This window comes from Puma concolor, chromosome C2 (assembly GCF_028749965.1).
Source record: "Puma concolor isolate L17-30 chromosome C2, mPumCon1.1.hap2, whole genome shotgun sequence".
Taxonomy (NCBI): domain Eukaryota; kingdom Metazoa; phylum Chordata; class Mammalia; order Carnivora; family Felidae; genus Puma; species Puma concolor.
This window is the reverse complement of record NC_141675.1, coordinates 147703444-147721707: the sequence shown is the minus strand read 5'-3', so window position 1 is coordinate 147721707 and position 18264 is coordinate 147703444. Positions and strand designations below refer to the sequence as shown.

The 18264-nt window shown below is 51.4% G+C and overlaps 1 protein-coding gene across 3 annotated transcripts in view; it reads left to right on the top strand.

The window, feature by feature from the left end:
* Positions 1 to 18264, top strand: part of URB1 (URB1 ribosome biogenesis factor) — an 82173-nt gene that overhangs the window by 19734 nt on the left and 44175 nt on the right. For all 3 annotated transcript variants that reach the window (XR_015240418.1, XM_086675853.1, XM_086675852.1), the window contains exons 9-19: positions 3268 to 3463; positions 4739 to 4876; positions 6878 to 7051; positions 7668 to 7797; positions 8368 to 8484; positions 9584 to 9696; positions 12003 to 12122; positions 13826 to 13942; positions 14411 to 14549; positions 15331 to 15501; positions 16526 to 16719. Coding sequence is in view for 2 of the 3 variants with exons in the window: in XM_086675853.1 (XP_086531979.1) it covers positions 3268 to 3463; positions 4739 to 4876; positions 6878 to 7051; positions 7668 to 7797; positions 8368 to 8484; positions 9584 to 9696; positions 12003 to 12122; positions 13826 to 13942; positions 14411 to 14549; positions 15331 to 15501; positions 16526 to 16719 (1609 nt within the window). In the remaining variant the exon portion in view is untranslated. The remainder of the gene's footprint in view (positions 1 to 3267; positions 3464 to 4738; positions 4877 to 6877; positions 7052 to 7667; positions 7798 to 8367; positions 8485 to 9583; positions 9697 to 12002; positions 12123 to 13825; positions 13943 to 14410; positions 14550 to 15330; positions 15502 to 16525; positions 16720 to 18264) is intronic.

Genomic DNA, 18264 nt, shown 5'->3' with positions numbered 1-18264 from the left:
GTCTGTCCTCATAACAGCTAAATAGTCCTTCTTCTCCTCAAAGCTGTTGATGTGCTAGGTTTTCAAAATTTGTTTCATGTTGCACACTTATGGCAATGTTTCATCAGTAAGGAAACAGAAAGTCCCTACCTGATGGTTTAGATGATATTCTTTTAGATTTTCTTTTAGTCTAATGGTAAACACATATCCATGTTACTATTTTTAATAACCAAAATACTCTAATGTTAGATTTATCAACCTGCTTTTCTTCCCCCCTGACGGCAAAAATATTAGGTATATTTTCTGTTCATTGTGAATACCCTCATTTTTAAAAATTTTTTTATTTTACTTCTGTGGCGCTTTTATCATAAGGATCTGGATGGTTTGGTTTAGTTTCTACCAGTTAGGAAATGACTGATTCCTTCAGAATGGGAGAACACCGTGGAAATTTTTCTCCCTGCTTGTGACTTGTTTTGATTCTGAGATTATTATGACTTAATTTGCCACATTATTTCTTTTTCTTTCAACTTTGTTTCAGCGATAGTATAACTTTGCTGTCATCAGGGAAAACAAGCTCACCTTCCTGGTAACATGTAACAGCAGACTTTTATCATCTAATATGATGTAACACCATGCTTAAAACACATTTTTTTCCCCCTAAGTAAGTAAGACCCATAAAATAGGTCGTTTGATGAGTGTATTTGAATCAGCTTGTGGGTGTGGGTCTGTTCGAATAAGCTGTGGTTTATGTCAGTTTTTGAAGCCAGGGACAAAAGACAAATGTTTGCGCTTAGGGGAGAGGAAGGGAATTTTGTTTGTGGGGCGTTAATGGAAAGTTTTGAGAAAATTGACATGTGCGGTTCCCCAGCGGAGGTGAAGCTTACTCCCTCCCTCCCTCCATTCAGGTGTCTGTGCACATGTCACCATATCCAGGAGGCCTTCCCCAGCAGCCCTTTTCTGAAATAGCCCTTCCACTGTCCCTGTCCTTTTGCCTTGCTCTTGACTATGACTTACCACCACCTTGCACATTTATTTATTTGCTTGGTCATTATGTGATAGATGAGAACCAATGTGAACAGAGGCTGGTCTGTTTGGGATCCCCAGTGTCTAGGACAGTGCCGGGCACCCAGTGGGTGTGTGAAAGCCAGGCATTACAGTTGGTAAACTTCTTCTCTAAGGGAAGAAGTAAGTATTGGAGGTGTGGTGTGCGGTCTGTATTGTGACCTCTCAGCTGTGACCTTGTAGTGCCGGAGCAGACATGGACATAAACAAATGGGTGTAACTGTGTTCCGATAAAGCTTTATTGACAAAGATAGATAGTGGGCCACAGTTTGCCAACCCCTGGTGTGGAGGTTGAGAGAACAAATTCTGGGGTCAGCTCTGAGACCTTGACAAGTCCTACTACGCTCTGCCTCTGTTGCCTCATCTGTAAAATGGAAATAAAGTTGGCATCCACTTCAGGGGGAAGTAGAGCGTGGGAAGTGCCTAGAGCAGTGCCCGGCCCACGTTGTACGCTGTGGAAATATGTTACTTTATTGCATTGTCCGTTAAAATAACGTGGATGTTTATAGTATTTTTAGTGCACTTTGTAGTATTCAGCGTGTTTGTTTGACAGCAAAAACTGTTTTGTTCGTGAAATTTTCATATTAGGAATTTTAAACTTTTTTTTTTTAAGTTTATTTATTTTGAATAGAGACAGAGCACGAGCAGAGGAGGGGCAGAGAGAGAGAGACAGACAGACAGACAGACAGACAGACTCCTAAGCAGGCTCCACACCGTCAGTACAGAGCCCAGTCGGGCCTCAAACCCGCGAGACCAGGAGATCATGACCTGAGCTGAAACCAAGGGTTGATTGCTCAACCGACTGAGTCACCCCAGGCGCCCCAAGAATTTTAAGTTTTTGAAAAGATAGCTTTCTGATCAAAATTCCACTCTAATTCAGTTTTTGAAAAATGTTTTATTATAGGTGAAGCTGTCATAATGCATCTTAATTTTAGTCAATTCACAAGGGGACACAGAACAGTGAGAATTCTGGAAGCCGTCAATGTGGCATGCTAGTGATACATTCTGAGATGTTTTGGATTTGGTGACTTCCCAGGAACAGGCAGCTCTGAAAAGTCATCCTCCCTTAGAAGGATCTGGGGGTAACCCTAGAGTACCGTGGGCTTGGCTGTCTAGATCCTGGGCTAGCTCCTTCCTTTATGCACGGTTTAATGTCTACAGGTTTTCCTGATTCTTATTTTTATGATCTTTTGAAAACTGCTCACTTAGGGACAAGTTTTGAGTATTTTCATACAGTAGATTTTTTTTTTCTACGTTAGCTTCTTGCAGCAGCTCAGTGAAGGCATAGGAATTTGAAATATGTTAGAAACGGAGGAGGCAGAAAACCTGTGGAAAGACTTGGAGCCATTTTGTCGAGTTTTAGAAATAATTTATGGCACTGTGGACTGTGGGGCAGTTCATTCGCCCTTCACGTGAAAGTCTTTTCAAAAGTTAAATGCATTCTCTGTTTTTTTATACCTAATGCTTACACGTATGTTTATTTACATACATGCCTTTTCGTGTGCGGTTGGAGGAAAGAGGTCAGGAAAATCCCACGGGGAAATTAGGGGAGTGGATTCCTCCCTGCGGGTTTGGCCCTTTCTTTACGTTAGCCTTGACTTCTGGGTAGACTGGTAGGTGGCCAGGGTGGAGACAGAGAGTGGGTTTCTTCCTTCTCTTTAAAAGTCAAACGGAGGAGTGCCTGGGTGGCTCAGTCTGTTGAGTGTCAGACCCTTGATTTCAGCTCAGGTCATGATCTCAGGGTCGTGGGATCAAGCCCCGTGTTAGCCCCGTGCTCAGCATAGAGCCTACTTGGGACTCTCTCTCCCTTCTGCCCCTACCCCCCGCCCCCCAAATAAATAAAATAAAAGTCAGATGGAACTCAAGGGAGGGAAGGAGAGGTTGGAGACAGGAAAGGAGAGACTTTTTCAGGTACTCAGAAATAGAGGAGAGAGATTCAAGCCCTTTCTTGAGGAGCTGGAACCCCGCAGGCCATGAAAACACCCCACTTAGTGTCACGAGGGAAATTCAAAGGTGAAATTTGCCGGTCGCCCTGTTTCAACTGTGTTTCCTGAGGGCGATTTCGAGGAGCTGCCGTTCTGACCCTGAGCTCTCAGTTTAAGTTTATTTATTTTGAATAGAGGCTTGTTTTTATTCTGAGATTATTATGAATGAATCATGAATTATGAATTATCTCAGTGTGCTGTGGAAATTCCTTGCCGACCCTTGTCTCTCTCTCAATGGCAGAGGCGGGAACCTGACCCTCCTGCACTTCCTGTTGGGTTTGAAAACTGCAGCAGACGACGAGCTGGTGGCCGAGCTGGTGGTGAACATCCTCAAAGTGTGCCCGGACTTGCTGAACAAGTACTTCAAGGAAGTAACATTTTCCTTTCTGCCCAGAGCGAAGTCCACTTGGTCAAATAACATCAAACTACTGAACAAGGTGAAACCCCCGGGGCTCTGGCCTGTGTCAGGGGCCGGGAGAGGGGGAGTGATGAGCTGACGGACTGCAGGAAGGATGGAGAACTCGTCCAGCCATTCTGCAGGGGCGACGTCAGCTCACGTCGGGCTGGCGTCCCGGTCCTCTGAGGACATCCTGCTCTTCGCTGAGCAGAACTTCAAGGTGGACGCCTTTTGCATCTGTTAAGACAAATGCGTCTCCTTCGTCCAGATTTTGCTTAGAGGGAGATCTCGGTGAATTTTGGCACATTGAGGCTGACGTGAGCGAAAGGTGTGAAATGGAGAACCATGTTTAAAGACCGCCGTCTTAAGTACTTACAACGACATAGGACACGCTGTGAAACGATGCTGTGTCTGTCTGGGTGCCGGCATGCGAATGTCCTCCTGATCAGAGTCCGCCCTCCTTCACCCGCCGCCGCGGACGTGCCTGCTGCACGTTCTTTCGCAGCGCTGCCTGGCTCGGGGCGCGCTGTCCGACTCGTGGTCTGGTGGTGAAATAGCGAGGGTTGCAGTGTCGTGCCTCCACTAGGCAGGCGCGGGTTATCTGCCAGACAAGCTCTCACCCACGCTGGCTTCGTTCTCCTTGAACGCGTGCGGTCCCCACGTAGATCTTGGGGCGAGAAGGAGGCCATTTGCCCCTTACGTTGGCTGGGGGGGCGGCCCGTGGCCACCCCCACCCCCGCTGGGGGCTGCTCTGGTTCCGCCCTCCCTGGGGAGGGGTGGGGGGGGCAGGTGTGCAGCCTTTGCCGGCCTGGGTGCGAGCCCTCGTGTCACTGCTTCCTAGCCGGGTGCCCCCGGGTGAAGTTATGGGATCTTACTGAGATCCAGCTTTGTCATCCACGAACGCTTTTTACTGTTAGTGTCCAAGGTCTCTACCCTAAAGGGTGGTCATGAAGTGTTAAAAAGATGACACAGTGTGTCAGGTGCCACAGCCGGTGAGTAGCGCGATTGTTACTTCCAGCGGTGACTTTGTCACCATCAGAGGTTTTAAGAGGCTCCCAGGCCGCAGGCAGAGCTCTGCTTTGAAGGTCACGGCCCTGCTAGCATGCAGGCTCGTGAGCTGACTTTTCTCTGACTAGTAGAGTTGACCGTCTACTAGTCCGGACGGGGTTGACCGTCCGGAGCCTGTTCCTTGGAAGTCCCCGGACTTCCGTCACTAGGACTGCTGCATTGGACTGGCTTCGCTGTGGGGTGCCTACAGTTGGCCTGGTTTGCAACGGAACCTGTAGCAGCTCATGCTCTCGTCTCTTTGTTGTAGATCTATGAAGCCCAGCCAGACGTTTCCCGGGCCTTTCAGACCAGAGAGTTCGTCCCCTTGCCTCGGCTCCTGGCAATGGTGATGGTGACCACCGTGCCCCTGGTGTGCAATAAGACGATGTTCACCCAGGCATTAAATGTAAGTGGTCACCTTTCTTCTAGAACTTTCTGTTCACTGCATTGGCCATGCTGGGGATTGTTCTGAGAACACCTGCCTGGATTCAGCGGCTGGTATTTTGTCAGCGAGCCTCAGGCTTTCCATGTTTCCACTCACCTGGACAAGGGCCCCTGGAGCCCAAGGCACGTTCCGGCCAGGGGATCTTCCTGCTCCAGCACAGCCAGGACCATGGCCCCCTGCATGGCTCTGCGCTCGCCTGAGGGTGAGAGCTTGTTAGACTCAGAGGAAGGGAAGTGTGTTCGGCTACAGCCCAGTGTCACATATGAAAGTGTTAGCTCAGGGTTTGTGGAAGGGGTAGGACTGAAATTTGCCTGGCAAATCCTGTCTCTTGTGGTTTAAGTGAATGAGATTTCTGGGGAACATTTACTTTGAGGATGAGCTGTGTCGGGCATTTTGACAGGACGTGCACGGAGAAGTGAAATTCCGTATCATTATTCGTGATGGCGGTCCCTGAGTCCCTCCAGAAGCCACCTTCTCAGGGACTCGTGTGTCTCCCACCACAGCACCGTGGCCTCAAGCGAACGGCTGTGAGCTGTCGGCACACGTGGGTCCCGTGCCCTGCCAGCCCCTCCTAAACCCAGCTTCCTCAACACTCAGCTGGGAAGGCCGGGTGTCCCCACGCTTCCAGCAGGCTGGGTTGTTGTGTGGACACAGCGGGACCAGGGTCAGCCAGGGTGGGCCGCACAGGCAGGAGGTGGCCCCGGCAGTGAGGGGGCGGTCAGCACAGAGTGGTGAGGACCCCCTAGGATATGCAGCCGAGCTCAGCATTGTTTTTAAAAATGTTTATTTTGAGACAGAGAGGGAGAGCATGTGAGCAGGGGAGGGCAGAGAGAGAGGGAGAGAGAGTCCCAAGCAGGTTCCACACTCAGCATGAAGCCCATTGTGGGGCTTGATCCCATGACCGTGAGGTCGGGACCTGAGCTGAAATCAGAAGTCAGATGCTTAACCGGCTGAGCTACCCAGGTGCCCTGGGGCTCAGCATTTTCAATGCCTGTCCAGGGTTTGTGCTGGCTGTGGGCGAGGAGCAGGGAGGCCAGAACGAAAGGCCTTTTGTTCTGGTTGCCAAATCATAACAGTCAAAATTGGGACCCTGCTCGCTTGCCCATCTGCCTGGTGGGGGAGACAAAGTGTTTTATCTCAAGGGGCTTTCAGGGAAACAGCTGAAAGGCATGTGTCTAATGCAGTGCCACTTTAGCATACCGCACACGTACAAAATGAACCCCCAGCTCGCTGGAACGCCGAGGGAATGGGGCGTTGTAGTTGTTAAACTGAAAGCCCATCGGGTAGCCGTTTTGTGTCTCCCTGCCCCTCACTCTGCTGTGGCCCAGCTGGCTCGCCCCAGCCTTCCCTGCCCCTGGGGTGCCCCTGGGCCTGAGTTGGTCGGGGCCGGGCCTGAGACGGCATCTCCCGGGGGTACCCTCGTTCTGGTGATCGCTCCGGTTCTTGAATTCTGTTCAACCTCTGCAGCGAGGGAGGATTCGGAAGTCTCCTGGCTGTCCTTATGAAGGTCCCTGAGCCCATGTTTGGGGGCTGCACGCTTCCCAAGCCTGGAGGTGGTTTTTCCTACTAAGTGTGTGGTGCCTTTTCTTGTCACCTGTGCGCCTGACAGTGAGTGCTAGTTGGGGCTGGGTGGGTGCTGGTGAGATCGTGGCCGTTCTTGATGTGGATAATCCACATGAGGTCAGTGGCTGTCGGAAAAGACTTAACCAAACACAGTGAAACAAAATTGAGAATAACTCTCAGACTCTAGTAGCCACCTCTTCAGCAGGTGCTGAGGTCAGATGTGTGGCAGGTCAAGGGGGCAGGGTCCCCAGGCCACCTCTTCTCACGGCGTCCCAACTCACGCAGCCTTCCCTGGGAGTGACCCCCGGAGAGGCCAGAGCCAGCCACACCCGGGGCTTGGGAGGTCTGTGTCCACAGTGCAGCCTACAGACGTGTGGATTTAGCTCTTTTTCTTCCCAGTTGGACAGCATATCAGTGAAGCACACAGCCTTGTCCCTTGTTTCCGTCATTTTGAAAAGAGCATTAAAAACGATCGAGCACTGCCTGAAGAAAGAGACGTGGCAGGAATCAGGCGTGTACACGGCCGCGGCGATAGAAGAGTTCGTGCGCCTCTTCAGAGAAGCCCTGAGCAAGGTAGGCGCGGGAGGTGGGTTTGGCCTTTCCGGGGAAGTTTCCGGGGCTTTCCTCACAGCTGTCACAGGTAAGCACACCAGGTGGAAGAGGCAGCTCCGGGAGCACAGAGGGCAGGTGTGAAACGAAACGTAGCGTAGGGGTCGGGGTGCTCCTCGCCAGAAGCTGACGTGCTCTCCCACTGCCGCACGCACGAGGGCCAGGGCCACGGCGAGGGGGTGGCTTGGGAGGCCTGTTCTGGTGAGTAAGGAAGGGCAGTCATCTGCAGACGGGGTACCTGCCCCAAAGGAGCCGAGGTCATGATGGACGCGGCCCCCGGCCGGTCGTCGGACATGTGTCTTCATTTCTAGTGTTTGGCTCAGGTGAAGGAGGCCTCGGAGCTTTGTTAAAATTATCAGCGCTTGTGTTTTCAACCACGTCCTTGTTGTACACAGTCGTGGGGATTACAGCGCGAAGCAGAGCTCACAGAGGGCGCCGTCCCGTCCTCCCCCCACGTCCCGTCTCGTACACACTCACACCACGTGTGCTCGTGTCCTCCCTTTGTGTTTAGCTTCTCCTTAGTGGACTCGTTTCATCCGCGACTCTCTCTTGTTTAACGTGACTGTCTTTTCCCTTTCAGGTCTTACCAGACCTGAACACCATCGTGTGGGTCTGGCAGTCACTTCGAAAGCAGGAGACAAAACAGGATGATGAGAAAGGAAAGAAAAGGGGCATCCAGACTCCTGCTGCCTGCGTGGCTCCCCAGTGCGGTGAGGGCTGCGTGGGGCCCTGCTCTTTGCAGACAGAGGTGACACAGGCAGCCAGGGACCCCTCCGGCCTACAGGGGCTTTGGAGGCATCTGTTGCAAATGTGCCCAGGCTTTACACAAGCACCTTGACTCTCTAAAGATTTGAGCGATGGGCACCATGTGCTCTGGCCTTTCCATGAGGGCCTCTCTTTGGCTGTGCAGGCAGAGGTGGGCTTCATGGTCCTCCTCCCCCCCCCCCCCCCCCCCCAGTAATGAGACACATTGACTCAGACCTTGCTGTTGGCCTGCTGGGCAGTGGGCTTTGTACCTTCTGTTTATATCCTGTTTAGTCCCCGTTGTTCACACGAAGGCGCTGACACACAGAGAGACAGTCGCTTTAACCTGTCCTAGGTTACAGCCCCCAAAAGAGGACTTACACCCAGTCTGTTTGAACAGTCTTGACTCTTCCCACGTAGACTCTGTAGGGATCTGTCCGCAGCCTCTGCCTGTGGCCGTTGACCGCATACCACCTGCTGACTAAGGACAGAGACGAACTGTGTTTCCTAATTTAAGGTGTTTTATCTTGGTTCAGATGATGCGGAAACCATTCTTCTGAAGGCTGTTCTGCTCCAGGTCATATGCCTGTACCAGAAGGTGGTCCCACACGTGGTCCTGCAGTACAACTTTGACTTCAGCAAGCTCCTGAAAGGTGCGTCTCAGGAGACGGCGGGGGCCCCTCTGCTCTTTCTGCCAGCGGGGATGAAGGAAACGCTCGTGAACCGGAGCTGAGCCCCCGGAGCTGAGGCCCGGGGAGGCCGGTGGGCAGTTTGGCTGGTGCACACGATCCACCTGACTGGTTATTTTTATTTGTACTAATGTTTTTTAAATTGCCAGTTGTCCTTAAGTAAATATCGGATGAACATTTAGCAGCAGTGGGCACAGCAGGGAGAAGCCAGGCTGCCAGAGGTTTCTGCCTTAGATAAGTGACAAATCAGATTGTGTGCATTAATGCTAAAGCCCCTCTTCAAAGGAGCAGGGGTGCAGAAATGAGAGCCCCTTAGAAGGGATGTCCCGTTCCCGCAGAGGCACTTTGGACGTAGTTACTCATGGTTTACCCAGTGAGTCAGGTTCAAACCACATCTTGTAAAAGTAACGTTACGCTTGTCTGGTCACGTTTCCTTGATGGAAAAGTGTGTCTAATAACTTCATAATTGGGCCCACGGAGGAAAACTTGCAGAAGCGTCATTCCTGGGGTTTATATAAGCTATTGGGATGGTTCCACTGAAAAGTTGTAATTAACTTCTTAATCGTTGGAAGGCGAAAGGTTCTTTTTGCTGTGAGAATACGAAATTTACTAGCACTGTGTCATTCCCAAGCAAAGGGAAATCCAGAAATCAGGCCAGCGGATGAGGACGCGGTCTTGGGCTCGCGTGGCCACAGTCTGTTCACAAAACGTCTGCGGTCTGGGGAGCAAGGCGGCGCCTCTCGCTCGAGACAACGTTAATGAGAGACCGCACCCGGGAGGCAGCGAGAGGTGTGGGCCTCACGCTGTAGGGAGAGGTCACTTCAGGCCGAGGGGCTGTTCTGGGCAAGTGGAGTTAGGGCTTATTGCTGAAGATTTGGATAGACCACAGGAGGGGAGGTTGTGCCAGGTGGGGCGCGTCTGGGCAGAGGAGAGGAGAGAGCCCCCAAGCCCCCTTCTTATTTCTACAGCTGGAGCTCCTTATCTGGCCCCCATGGCCAGGGGCGGCCTTGTTGGGCGCCCCCCTGCGCGTGACTTCTGGTCTGTTTCCCTCTTTCTGCCACAGGAGTCATCTCCGAGCAGGGCCTTCGAGAGGAGGTGCCTCCCATTCTGCAGCAGCACATCCTGAAGGTGGCTCTGGAGCTGCCCGCCAGCAAGTTCTTGTGGTTAAAGGCACAGGTGGGAAGCGGACAGCTTCTGCGTCTGTTAACTAACTCCCGGGCATGTTTTGGCCTGGAAGTGTCTAACTGGATCAGAACCCGACAGTTGGTTATCCAGAAGACATGCACGGTTCCCCTCTTAGACGCATCTAGAGCAGAGGCCAGGTTCTGATTCATGAACCAGGAGGCCTGTGAGTCTGTTTGCTTTTGCAAAATAGGATGTTGAGTGTGTCCTTACTGAAACAATATTGTTGGTGGGTATTGGGAGGGGTTTTGTTTTGTTTGTTTTACCTTGATGACTTTATATTTTGTTTGTCATTTTAACGTTTATGTATTTTTGAGACAGAGAGAGCATGAACAGGGGAGGGGCAGAGAGGGAGAGGGAGACACAGAATCAGAAGCAGGCTCCAGGCTCTGAGCCATCAGCCCAGAGCCCGACGCGGGGCTCGAACTCACGGACCGTGAGATCGTGACCTGAGCTGAAGTCGGACGCTCAACGGACTGAGCCACCCAGGCGCCCCGATTTTGTTTGTCATTTTAAAACCTTTTCGGAAATAGATACGTTTTGAAATACAAAATAACTCCTCTTCCTTTGTCCTCATCCTGGAAGAACTTAAGACAGAGATGGAAATAGATACCAAGCCGGGAGAGGACCGAGGCTGGTGCAAAAACCAGTAAAGATTGCTGGAATTTTTTTCTGCCTGTCACAATGTCTTCTAGGACCTTCTGGAGAATATAATGCTGACTCATAAAGGCAACTCAGGCTGCAGCAGACACTTACCTGTGTGTTTAGGCACAGGACACTCTATCATTTCTATCCAAGGAGGAAAAATAACCAGGCAAAATTAAGCATTTTCTAAGTGTGTTTCTTAGTAGCTCTGATGGTGATTTTTTTTCAGCGATTTAGGTCTTATTTAAAATTTTATGGAACCACAGTGCCTGGGTGGCTCAGTCGGTTAAGTGTCTGACTTTGGCTCAGGTTATGATCTCACGGTTTGTGGGTTCAAACCCCACACGGGACTCTGTGCTGACAGCTCAGAGCCTGGAGCCAGCTTCGGATTCTGTGTCTCCCTCTCTGTCTCTGCCCTTCCCCCACTCATTCTCTCTCTCTTCTTCTCTCTCTCTCTCTCTCTCTCTGAAAACTAAATTTAAAAAAAAGTTTTTTTGGGGGGCGCCTGGGTGGCTTGGTCGGTTGAGCGTCCGACTTCGGCTCAGGTCATGATCTCACGGTCCGTGAGTTCGAGCCCCGCGTCGGGCTCTGTGCTGACAGCTCAGAGCCTGGAGCCTGTTTCGGATTCTGTGTCTCCCTCTCTCTCTGCCCCTCCCCTGTTCATGCTCTATCTCTCTCTGTCTCAAAAATAAATAAACGTTAAAAAAAAAATTTAAAAAAAAGTTTTTTTAAAATTTTATAGAACCAGTAGCATGGAAATGTATGTAGGTATTTTTACATGGCACATTTCCAGAAAAGCGTGAGAATGTGGGAGCACTGGCATCTGTGCATGTTCCCCCAGGTCCTCTCCTGAGGTTCACCTGCATCGTAGTTGAGGGTTGACACGTGTGCCCTGTGCATCCATGCCTTTACCACCACTTAAAGAGGCAGCCGGGGCACAGAGTAGTACGGACACCCTTGCAGTGTGCTGGCCATAACTGGAGGATCCAGGGTTGGCTGTGGGCAGTGTTGCCCACGGCCCTGCTCTCAACCTCTGCACCCACCATGAGGCCATTGCCACAGACCCCAGAGAGATGACCAGCCCGGGGAGCCATTGAGTTTTTTACCGCAGCTGAACAGGGCCAGTGGGATCCTGGTGATTCATTTGGGAAGTGAACAGAGGGAGGCCTCTGAACTTTGAAAGAACTGGTATAAAAAATATTAATTTATATTCTGTGCCCCACCTTCTGCTTATAAGATGAAGTCTGCTGGGCTTTATGAACACCAGCACTTCCCATGTTCAGGGTCACCCTCATTGCCAGGGGCTGCAGGGACGCCAGCCAAACACAGCCTCAGTGGCATTTGGGCGGGGGATCTGGAGCTCCATGAACTCTGAGACGTATGTTCAAAGCTCACAAGCCTTTGTGAGAAGCTAAATTACGTATAAGGGATCGACTCTGTCGGCACCTGCATCTTGCTGAAATGCAGCAAATACAATTACCCAGCTGCTGCTGAGGCTTTGGTTGAGCACCTGGCCTCTGAGCCTCCTCGTGTAAAATTCCAGCCGTGTTGCCGAGTTGTAGTTAAAACGAGATAAGAGGCCTGGAGCCATACTGGGCTCCGTGTATATCCGTGACCTGTGTAATGTTTATCATCTGTTACTGTTCAAACTCCAGGAAGGCCCAGAGGCAGAAATTATTGGAGGAGAACGATCTGTGTTTTACTTGCTGATGAAAATGTTCGTGACCAGTAGCCATCTACAGCTCAAGTCATCCACCAAACTTCTGATCACAAAGGTGAACGTTCCCTACCCATTCCTAGTTCTGGGAAGCGTTTTCACAGTCTTCATTACAGAAGGTGCTTAGTAAACAGCTGTCGAATTCAGGAAGCGTCAGGGCTTCTGTAAATTTAAAGCGCGGAGGTTTTAAGGCAGTTTTAATTTATCATGTCTAAACTTAGCTACGTTCCCAAGGCAGCACGGTGAAGTGGAGAACATGGGCTCTGAAGTCTTGTTCCTGGATTTGAGTCCCGGTCCTACTTCTTCCTGGATGGCATTAGGCAGATGACCCAGCCTCTCTGAACGTTGTTTTCCCAGGTGAACGGGAAGGATGAAACGGTAGGGTTGCAAAGGAGGGCGCACGGGAGATCAAGCAGTAGATCAGGCCCGGCACATGGTAGGCTCAGTAACGTGTCCGGTTTCCGGCCCTCCGGGGAACTGTTGAATGGGCGGTGCCTTTCCGCACCTGTCCAGACTCCGCCTTCTCCAGGGGCTCAGCCTTTCTGACCTCCTTCGTCACCCGCAGCACAGGTATCCTCACAGTCGCTGGAAGGGAACGGGGAGTTGGGCTGTTAGCTTCTCTTTGTCACACGCGATCCTCACTCTATAGGGCTACTGCCCCCCGGTCTGGACGTCACCGTAGGAAATCTCGTTTCCGCCACCCAGCAAATGTCTTGGGTGCTACAGATGCAACAGACTGCACGTTCATTGTTTGGTGGGGGGGGGGGGGGTGCAGAGATTTTATCTTTGCAGCGTTGATATAACCTCCTCACCTGAGCTGCTTGAAGAGCATGAACATCTCAGCCTTGACCTTTACAAGCTGCCGTTTCCCTGTAGGCATGCACTTGACCCAGGCCTGATTTTGTGTTCGCTTAGTGCACGTAGGCGGGCTTGGCACAGTCGGGTCACTCTTCGGTGCGCTGTTGGGGCTCGTGCCTTGGGAGTCTGTGCCACCAGGCCATTTGGGGGCATCATTTAATGGTGTTGGCTCAAGGTCCTGCCTCTTAACACGTTCCACTCTCTTAGAAACACCGCTGCTTCTTGTCCCGGGTCTGAGGCTCCGGGGGGCCGCACTGAGGTGACGTGACGTGACTGGTTTGTTACCTTGGAGAACGTCACGCAAGCTGACGGTTGGGGGCTGTGAGGGGCTGAGTCGTGCTCGTTTACCTGGTTGTGAAAATCCAGCTATAAAAATCAGCCTCTGAAGCAGCAGCTGGGTTTTGTTTTTTTTTTTAATCTTTTTATTGTTTAGGAGTTGAAGGAAAGGAGTAAGCAGCAAGACGAAGGATTATGTGGTCTTTTTTTTTCAACGTTTTTTTTTTTTTTTTTTTTTTTTTTATTTTTGGGACAGAGAGAGACAGAGCATGAACGGGGGAGGGGCAGAGAGAGAGGGAGACACAGAATCGGAAACAGGCTCCAGGCCCCGAGCCATCAGCCCAGAGCCTGACGCGGGGCTTGAACTCACGGACTGCGAGATCGTGACCTGGCTGAAGTCGGACGCTTAACCGACTGCGCCACCCAGGCGCCCCTATGTGGTCTTTAATAGAGCTCAGAATGGTCTCTTTTCCTCGTTTCCCTCAAGTCTGGGAGCACTGTTGTGAAAGAGTGGCTTTTGGAGTAAAACTGCAGATGAGACTTTGACCCCCTCTGTGCTGTGCTGCTTTGTCTCCACGGGGCGCTGGCTCCGTCCTGACGCCCTGCCCCGGGTCTGCTTCCCGACAGATTCTTCGGGACACGGGGGTGTTTGAGCACACCTGGAAGGAGCTGGATCTATGGCTGGAGCACTTACATGACACCGTGGAAGAGAAGAGAGAAACCGTGATTCAGTTTTTGGAACGCGTAAGCACCTATTTCCAGTGTGAAGGAGCCTGTTAGTACACATGCCATGTGGTCTTTAGCATGACGAAGGCATTTTTGGTGCACCGGTGCCAGTGCCAGAAGCCCTGTGTTTCTGGCTTCCTTCCTAATTCCTGCTGAGATGTCAGAATCTGCTCAGTTTTAGAATCTGTAAAATGGGCCTCTATTACTGTGTACCGTGTAATTTCCTTTTGGGGATTTGTTTTTGCACCAAGAGAATAGAGGTGTGCTTAGAGCAATATTCAAAGCAGTGGTTTAAACCAAAAGGAAATTTTTTTTAATTCTGTAACAAAAAGTTAAAAAGAAACTTTGCATAAAAATTGTTCTTATTGGGGACTATTAACATTTTAGCTCTTCCCTTTGTATTACTGGTGACTTTTTTTTGGCTTTTTTTTTTCCATTTCATTTGTGACCATCTAAGTGTTTTCTGCTTGGCTCTTCAACACCCAGGTTTTACTGACGTTGGTGGCGAATCCCTATTCCTACACAGACAAAGCATCTGACTTTGTCCAGGAAGCCAGCACACTGCAGGCCGCGGGGACGAAGCAGGAGGCTGATGATGTCAGCATTCCGGTCTCCCACATCGATGGTAGGTGCCACTGCCTCTTTGCTCCTCGGGCTTCTGAAGCTCCAGCCGCCGTGGCAGATCAGTGATGAAAATGAGAATTGCGTTCATGTCTTACGCCAAGTGCAGGTGTCCGTTTCTTTGAGTTAAAGATCAGCCTACTCCGGAAATGAAAATTGCCTTCTTTGCTCATCCAAGGGGGAGTAGGCACAGAGCCTGTTTGCTGGGTTATTTTTGTTTGTGTAGTGTTCACTCTGTGCCAGGTGCTGATCCTAGCTGTTTACAGATCTAACTCCTGGAACCACATAAGCCGCCCTAAGCGGCAGATGTCATCATCCTCATTTTATACAGTGATAATGCAGCCGAGGCCCAGAAAGATTAGGGAATTAACTCAAGCTCACACAGCTAGTACATAGCAGACTCAGGATTTGAAATCCAGACCCGGGCTCTGGTCTGTGCTGCAGCCCCTGACCCTATTTTGCTTCTCCGATTTTGACTCGTTCACCTGAATATCCAGGTTAAGGTTTTGGGGCTTCTTAGGGTCACTTGAGGAAACTTCAGATTATTATCACACGAGCTAAACATCCTGTGTTTCGTCTGGCAGAGATCTTAAGATTTGATAGATGATGTCCTTGTGTGTTTAGAATCAAACTTCATATTAAATCTTTTCCCCCCAGAGATGTTTGGCTTTTATGCCTCCTTTTTTTCTCAGACATTCTCTTATGTATCCCTTCCTGCGGAGCTCTTTGCAGTGGGGTCCTTCGGTGTCTCTGGCCTTAGTTGGACTGTCCTTTTTCTGTCTCAGATGTTCTTGACATGGTGGACGTCCTGGTGGAGGACAGCGAAGGCTTAGATGAGGAAATTGGATTCTTACTGAACGAAGACATGATCCTGCTCACGTTCCCCTTCAGTGCGGTGGTCCCTGCGGCCCTGGAAGCCAGGAATAAGTTGCTCCTTGGGACGGAAAGTGAAACAGGTACCCGTGTATAGTTGGGATATTCTGGGTGCATCCAGCTGGGTCTTTGTGGGGTAGGAGGTGTGATTCCAGAGGCTCTGGGAATAATTGCTGAGAACCCAAGGTAGCAAGGTTCAGACCCACTGAGTGATAGCCACCTGGCCTTTAGAGCTAAGCATGTTGGGGTAAGAATCTAGAGGCTAGTGGACTTCTGGGAAATTGGCCATTTAAGGGATAAGTCCATAATAATGCATTTTTTGTATGGCTGCACAGACACCTGTTGTAACACTGATGTTTTCTCTTCAAAGTTTATTCTTGTCCTCACCATGCTAGGGTGTGAGTCCTTCATACTTGTTGGAAGTTACTGGAACTTAGAGCCAAGGAAATACTCATAGATCACAACGGTGTAATTAGTCAGGGTTGCTCAGGCTTTGCTGTGGTAACAAATAAGGCCCAACTTACAGTGGTTTAATGGGCAAAGGTCTCTCTTTGGACCTTGTCATAGTTCAGTACAGGTGTGGTTGCTCTCTTGGGTGACTGTCCTCAAGGAGGCAGCTCAGGGATCCAGGCCACTCCCATCTTGTAGCTGCACCATCTCAACATACGACTTCCAAGGTCACTGTGGAAGAGGAAGACGGAGCGCGCAGTCAAGCAGAGGCTGTTCTAGCCAGGCCTGGAAGTGGCTGAATCAGCCACATGGTCCCAGCCTGACCACAGGGGGAAGCCCATGTGCCAAGGACCAAGAGATGGATTAGTGAGCACCAAGCAAGTCTTGGCCCCAGATGGCTTTTGTGTCACTTCTTTTGTGCCTGGGTCTCCACTCCCAGGCCTTGGGAACTGAAGCCTGACTGTGCATCACACGTTTAGTGAAACGGAGCCTGGTGTGCCGTGCGGTGATAGCATCTGCCCTCCAGTGTGTTTGCGTGACCCCTTGTGGAATTGGCGTGTGTTTTTCTGGATCTTGAATACCTGTGGGAGTTGGTGTTATCGACGGGTCACGGAAGGGTCCCGGCGAGCCACCCACACAAGTCTCATTTCTTTGCAGGAGAGAGCATCGTGGCTTATATGACGGCGGTGCTGACAGACCTCCTCCACACCCAGAGGGACCCGCTGGCTCTGTGTCTGCTGCTTCAGGCTTATGACAAGTTGGAGCCTCCGGTGCCACCCTGCTGCCACCAGCTCTCTCGGTTCCACACGTACTACAGCCGCTGGATCCCAGAGCCAGTCCGCGAGGCCTTGGTGAGCCACGGCGTGACCGCCCCCGTGGAGACCCGGCCTTTCCCTGGAAAACCCCACAACGGCTTCCGTGGGCCGCACCTGCTGTGCCCCAACGGCGTAGTCTTACCGCTGTGCGGCCTGCAGGGAGAAACCTGTTAGCCTCGTGCTTTCCCCGGGCGGGAGAGGAAGCCCCGTGGCCTCACTGCTGCTTAGCTGGTGTGACGGGGGCACAGATGGCTCAGTGGTGCAGCAGAATTGCAGTTTCCGCTGGCTGCGGGATTGCCTAGTCACCGTGCCAGCTTTGGGGCGGGAGGGAGGTTGCTTTTTCTGGTCTCCTCACCGAGTGATGTGGCGTGCCTGGGTCCCAGCCTCCTTTAGCGGGCCTCAGCCTGCCCCTGGGCTCCGCGTGCTCCGCTGGGCGAGGGGGCCGCTGGTGGCCCCCGGCAGTCTCCTGTCTGTGAAGACTGGGAAAATGGAAGCAAAGAAAGAATGTTCTTTGCGTGGGGGCTACATACCTGTAACGGGGTCCTGCTCATCTGGCTCCAGCACCAGAGTATTTACAAATGTTGGGGGCTGGGGGTGGGAGAGGTTAACTTTGTGGTGTGCCTTTTGTGTATTCATTCACAAGTGTTAGCTGTTTGTGAAAAAGCAGGCGGCTGGGGACCTCTTTGTCTTGTGATAACTTGTGGCAGACGCTTTTGTTGAGGGCACATTTCCCGTTCATCAGGGCCTGGTACCAAGGGTACTAGGTGTAATTCAAGGCATTTAATCCTTACGGCACCTCTGGGAGGAAGGTTAGGACCTGCTGTGCTCGTTACACATATGGGGAACCTGAGGCATAGCCATTCCACCACTAGGCAGCAGTGGTGGGGGAGGGGGTGGTGGTCAGGATTCGGCTCAGGCAGTCCGCCCCAGCACCACGCCCTGCCTGGCCGCTGCTACCTTCCCCTGCAGGCTCAGCTGTGGTTCAGAATTGGATGTAGCCGTTCAGAGCTTAGCAGGTCAGTGCTGTGTCTCACGGGTACTCGAAGGAAGGTGTCCACTCTCTGGTGGGTAGGTCACAGCGGTGCTTCTCACCCTGGAGGGGACGTCAGTCCCCTGGCGGCTTGTTCAGACATGGTCACTGAGCCCCACCCCGAGTGGGTTTGGCTAAGCGTGTCCGCAGCGGGCCTGGAGATTGGCCTTTCTCACCCGGTCCCGGGCGACCCTGCTGATTGGTCCAGGGACCCCACCCGGAGACCTGCTGTGTCTCCAGGCCTTGTGACCTGGTTTTGTTGGCTTTAGAAAGTGGAGTGTTTGTGGAGACACGGTAATAAAAGGCACATGGGGTCAGTAAAGAAGGCAGTTTGGCAGTTATTGTAGAAGAAATTAACAACTTCAGTTTGAGGTAGAGTTCCAGAAATTTCTTTTCATTCTGTCCACGGTCTTGTTTTTCTCCCAACAAGATAGTCCGACCGAGGCTCCTGGCAAAGGCCTTTGGAAGGCAAAGAGCTTGCTGAGCTGGCTCCTTTACAGGATTGGCAGTGATTAGTCACAATGACTCCTCAGAGTCAAGTGAGCGCCCCT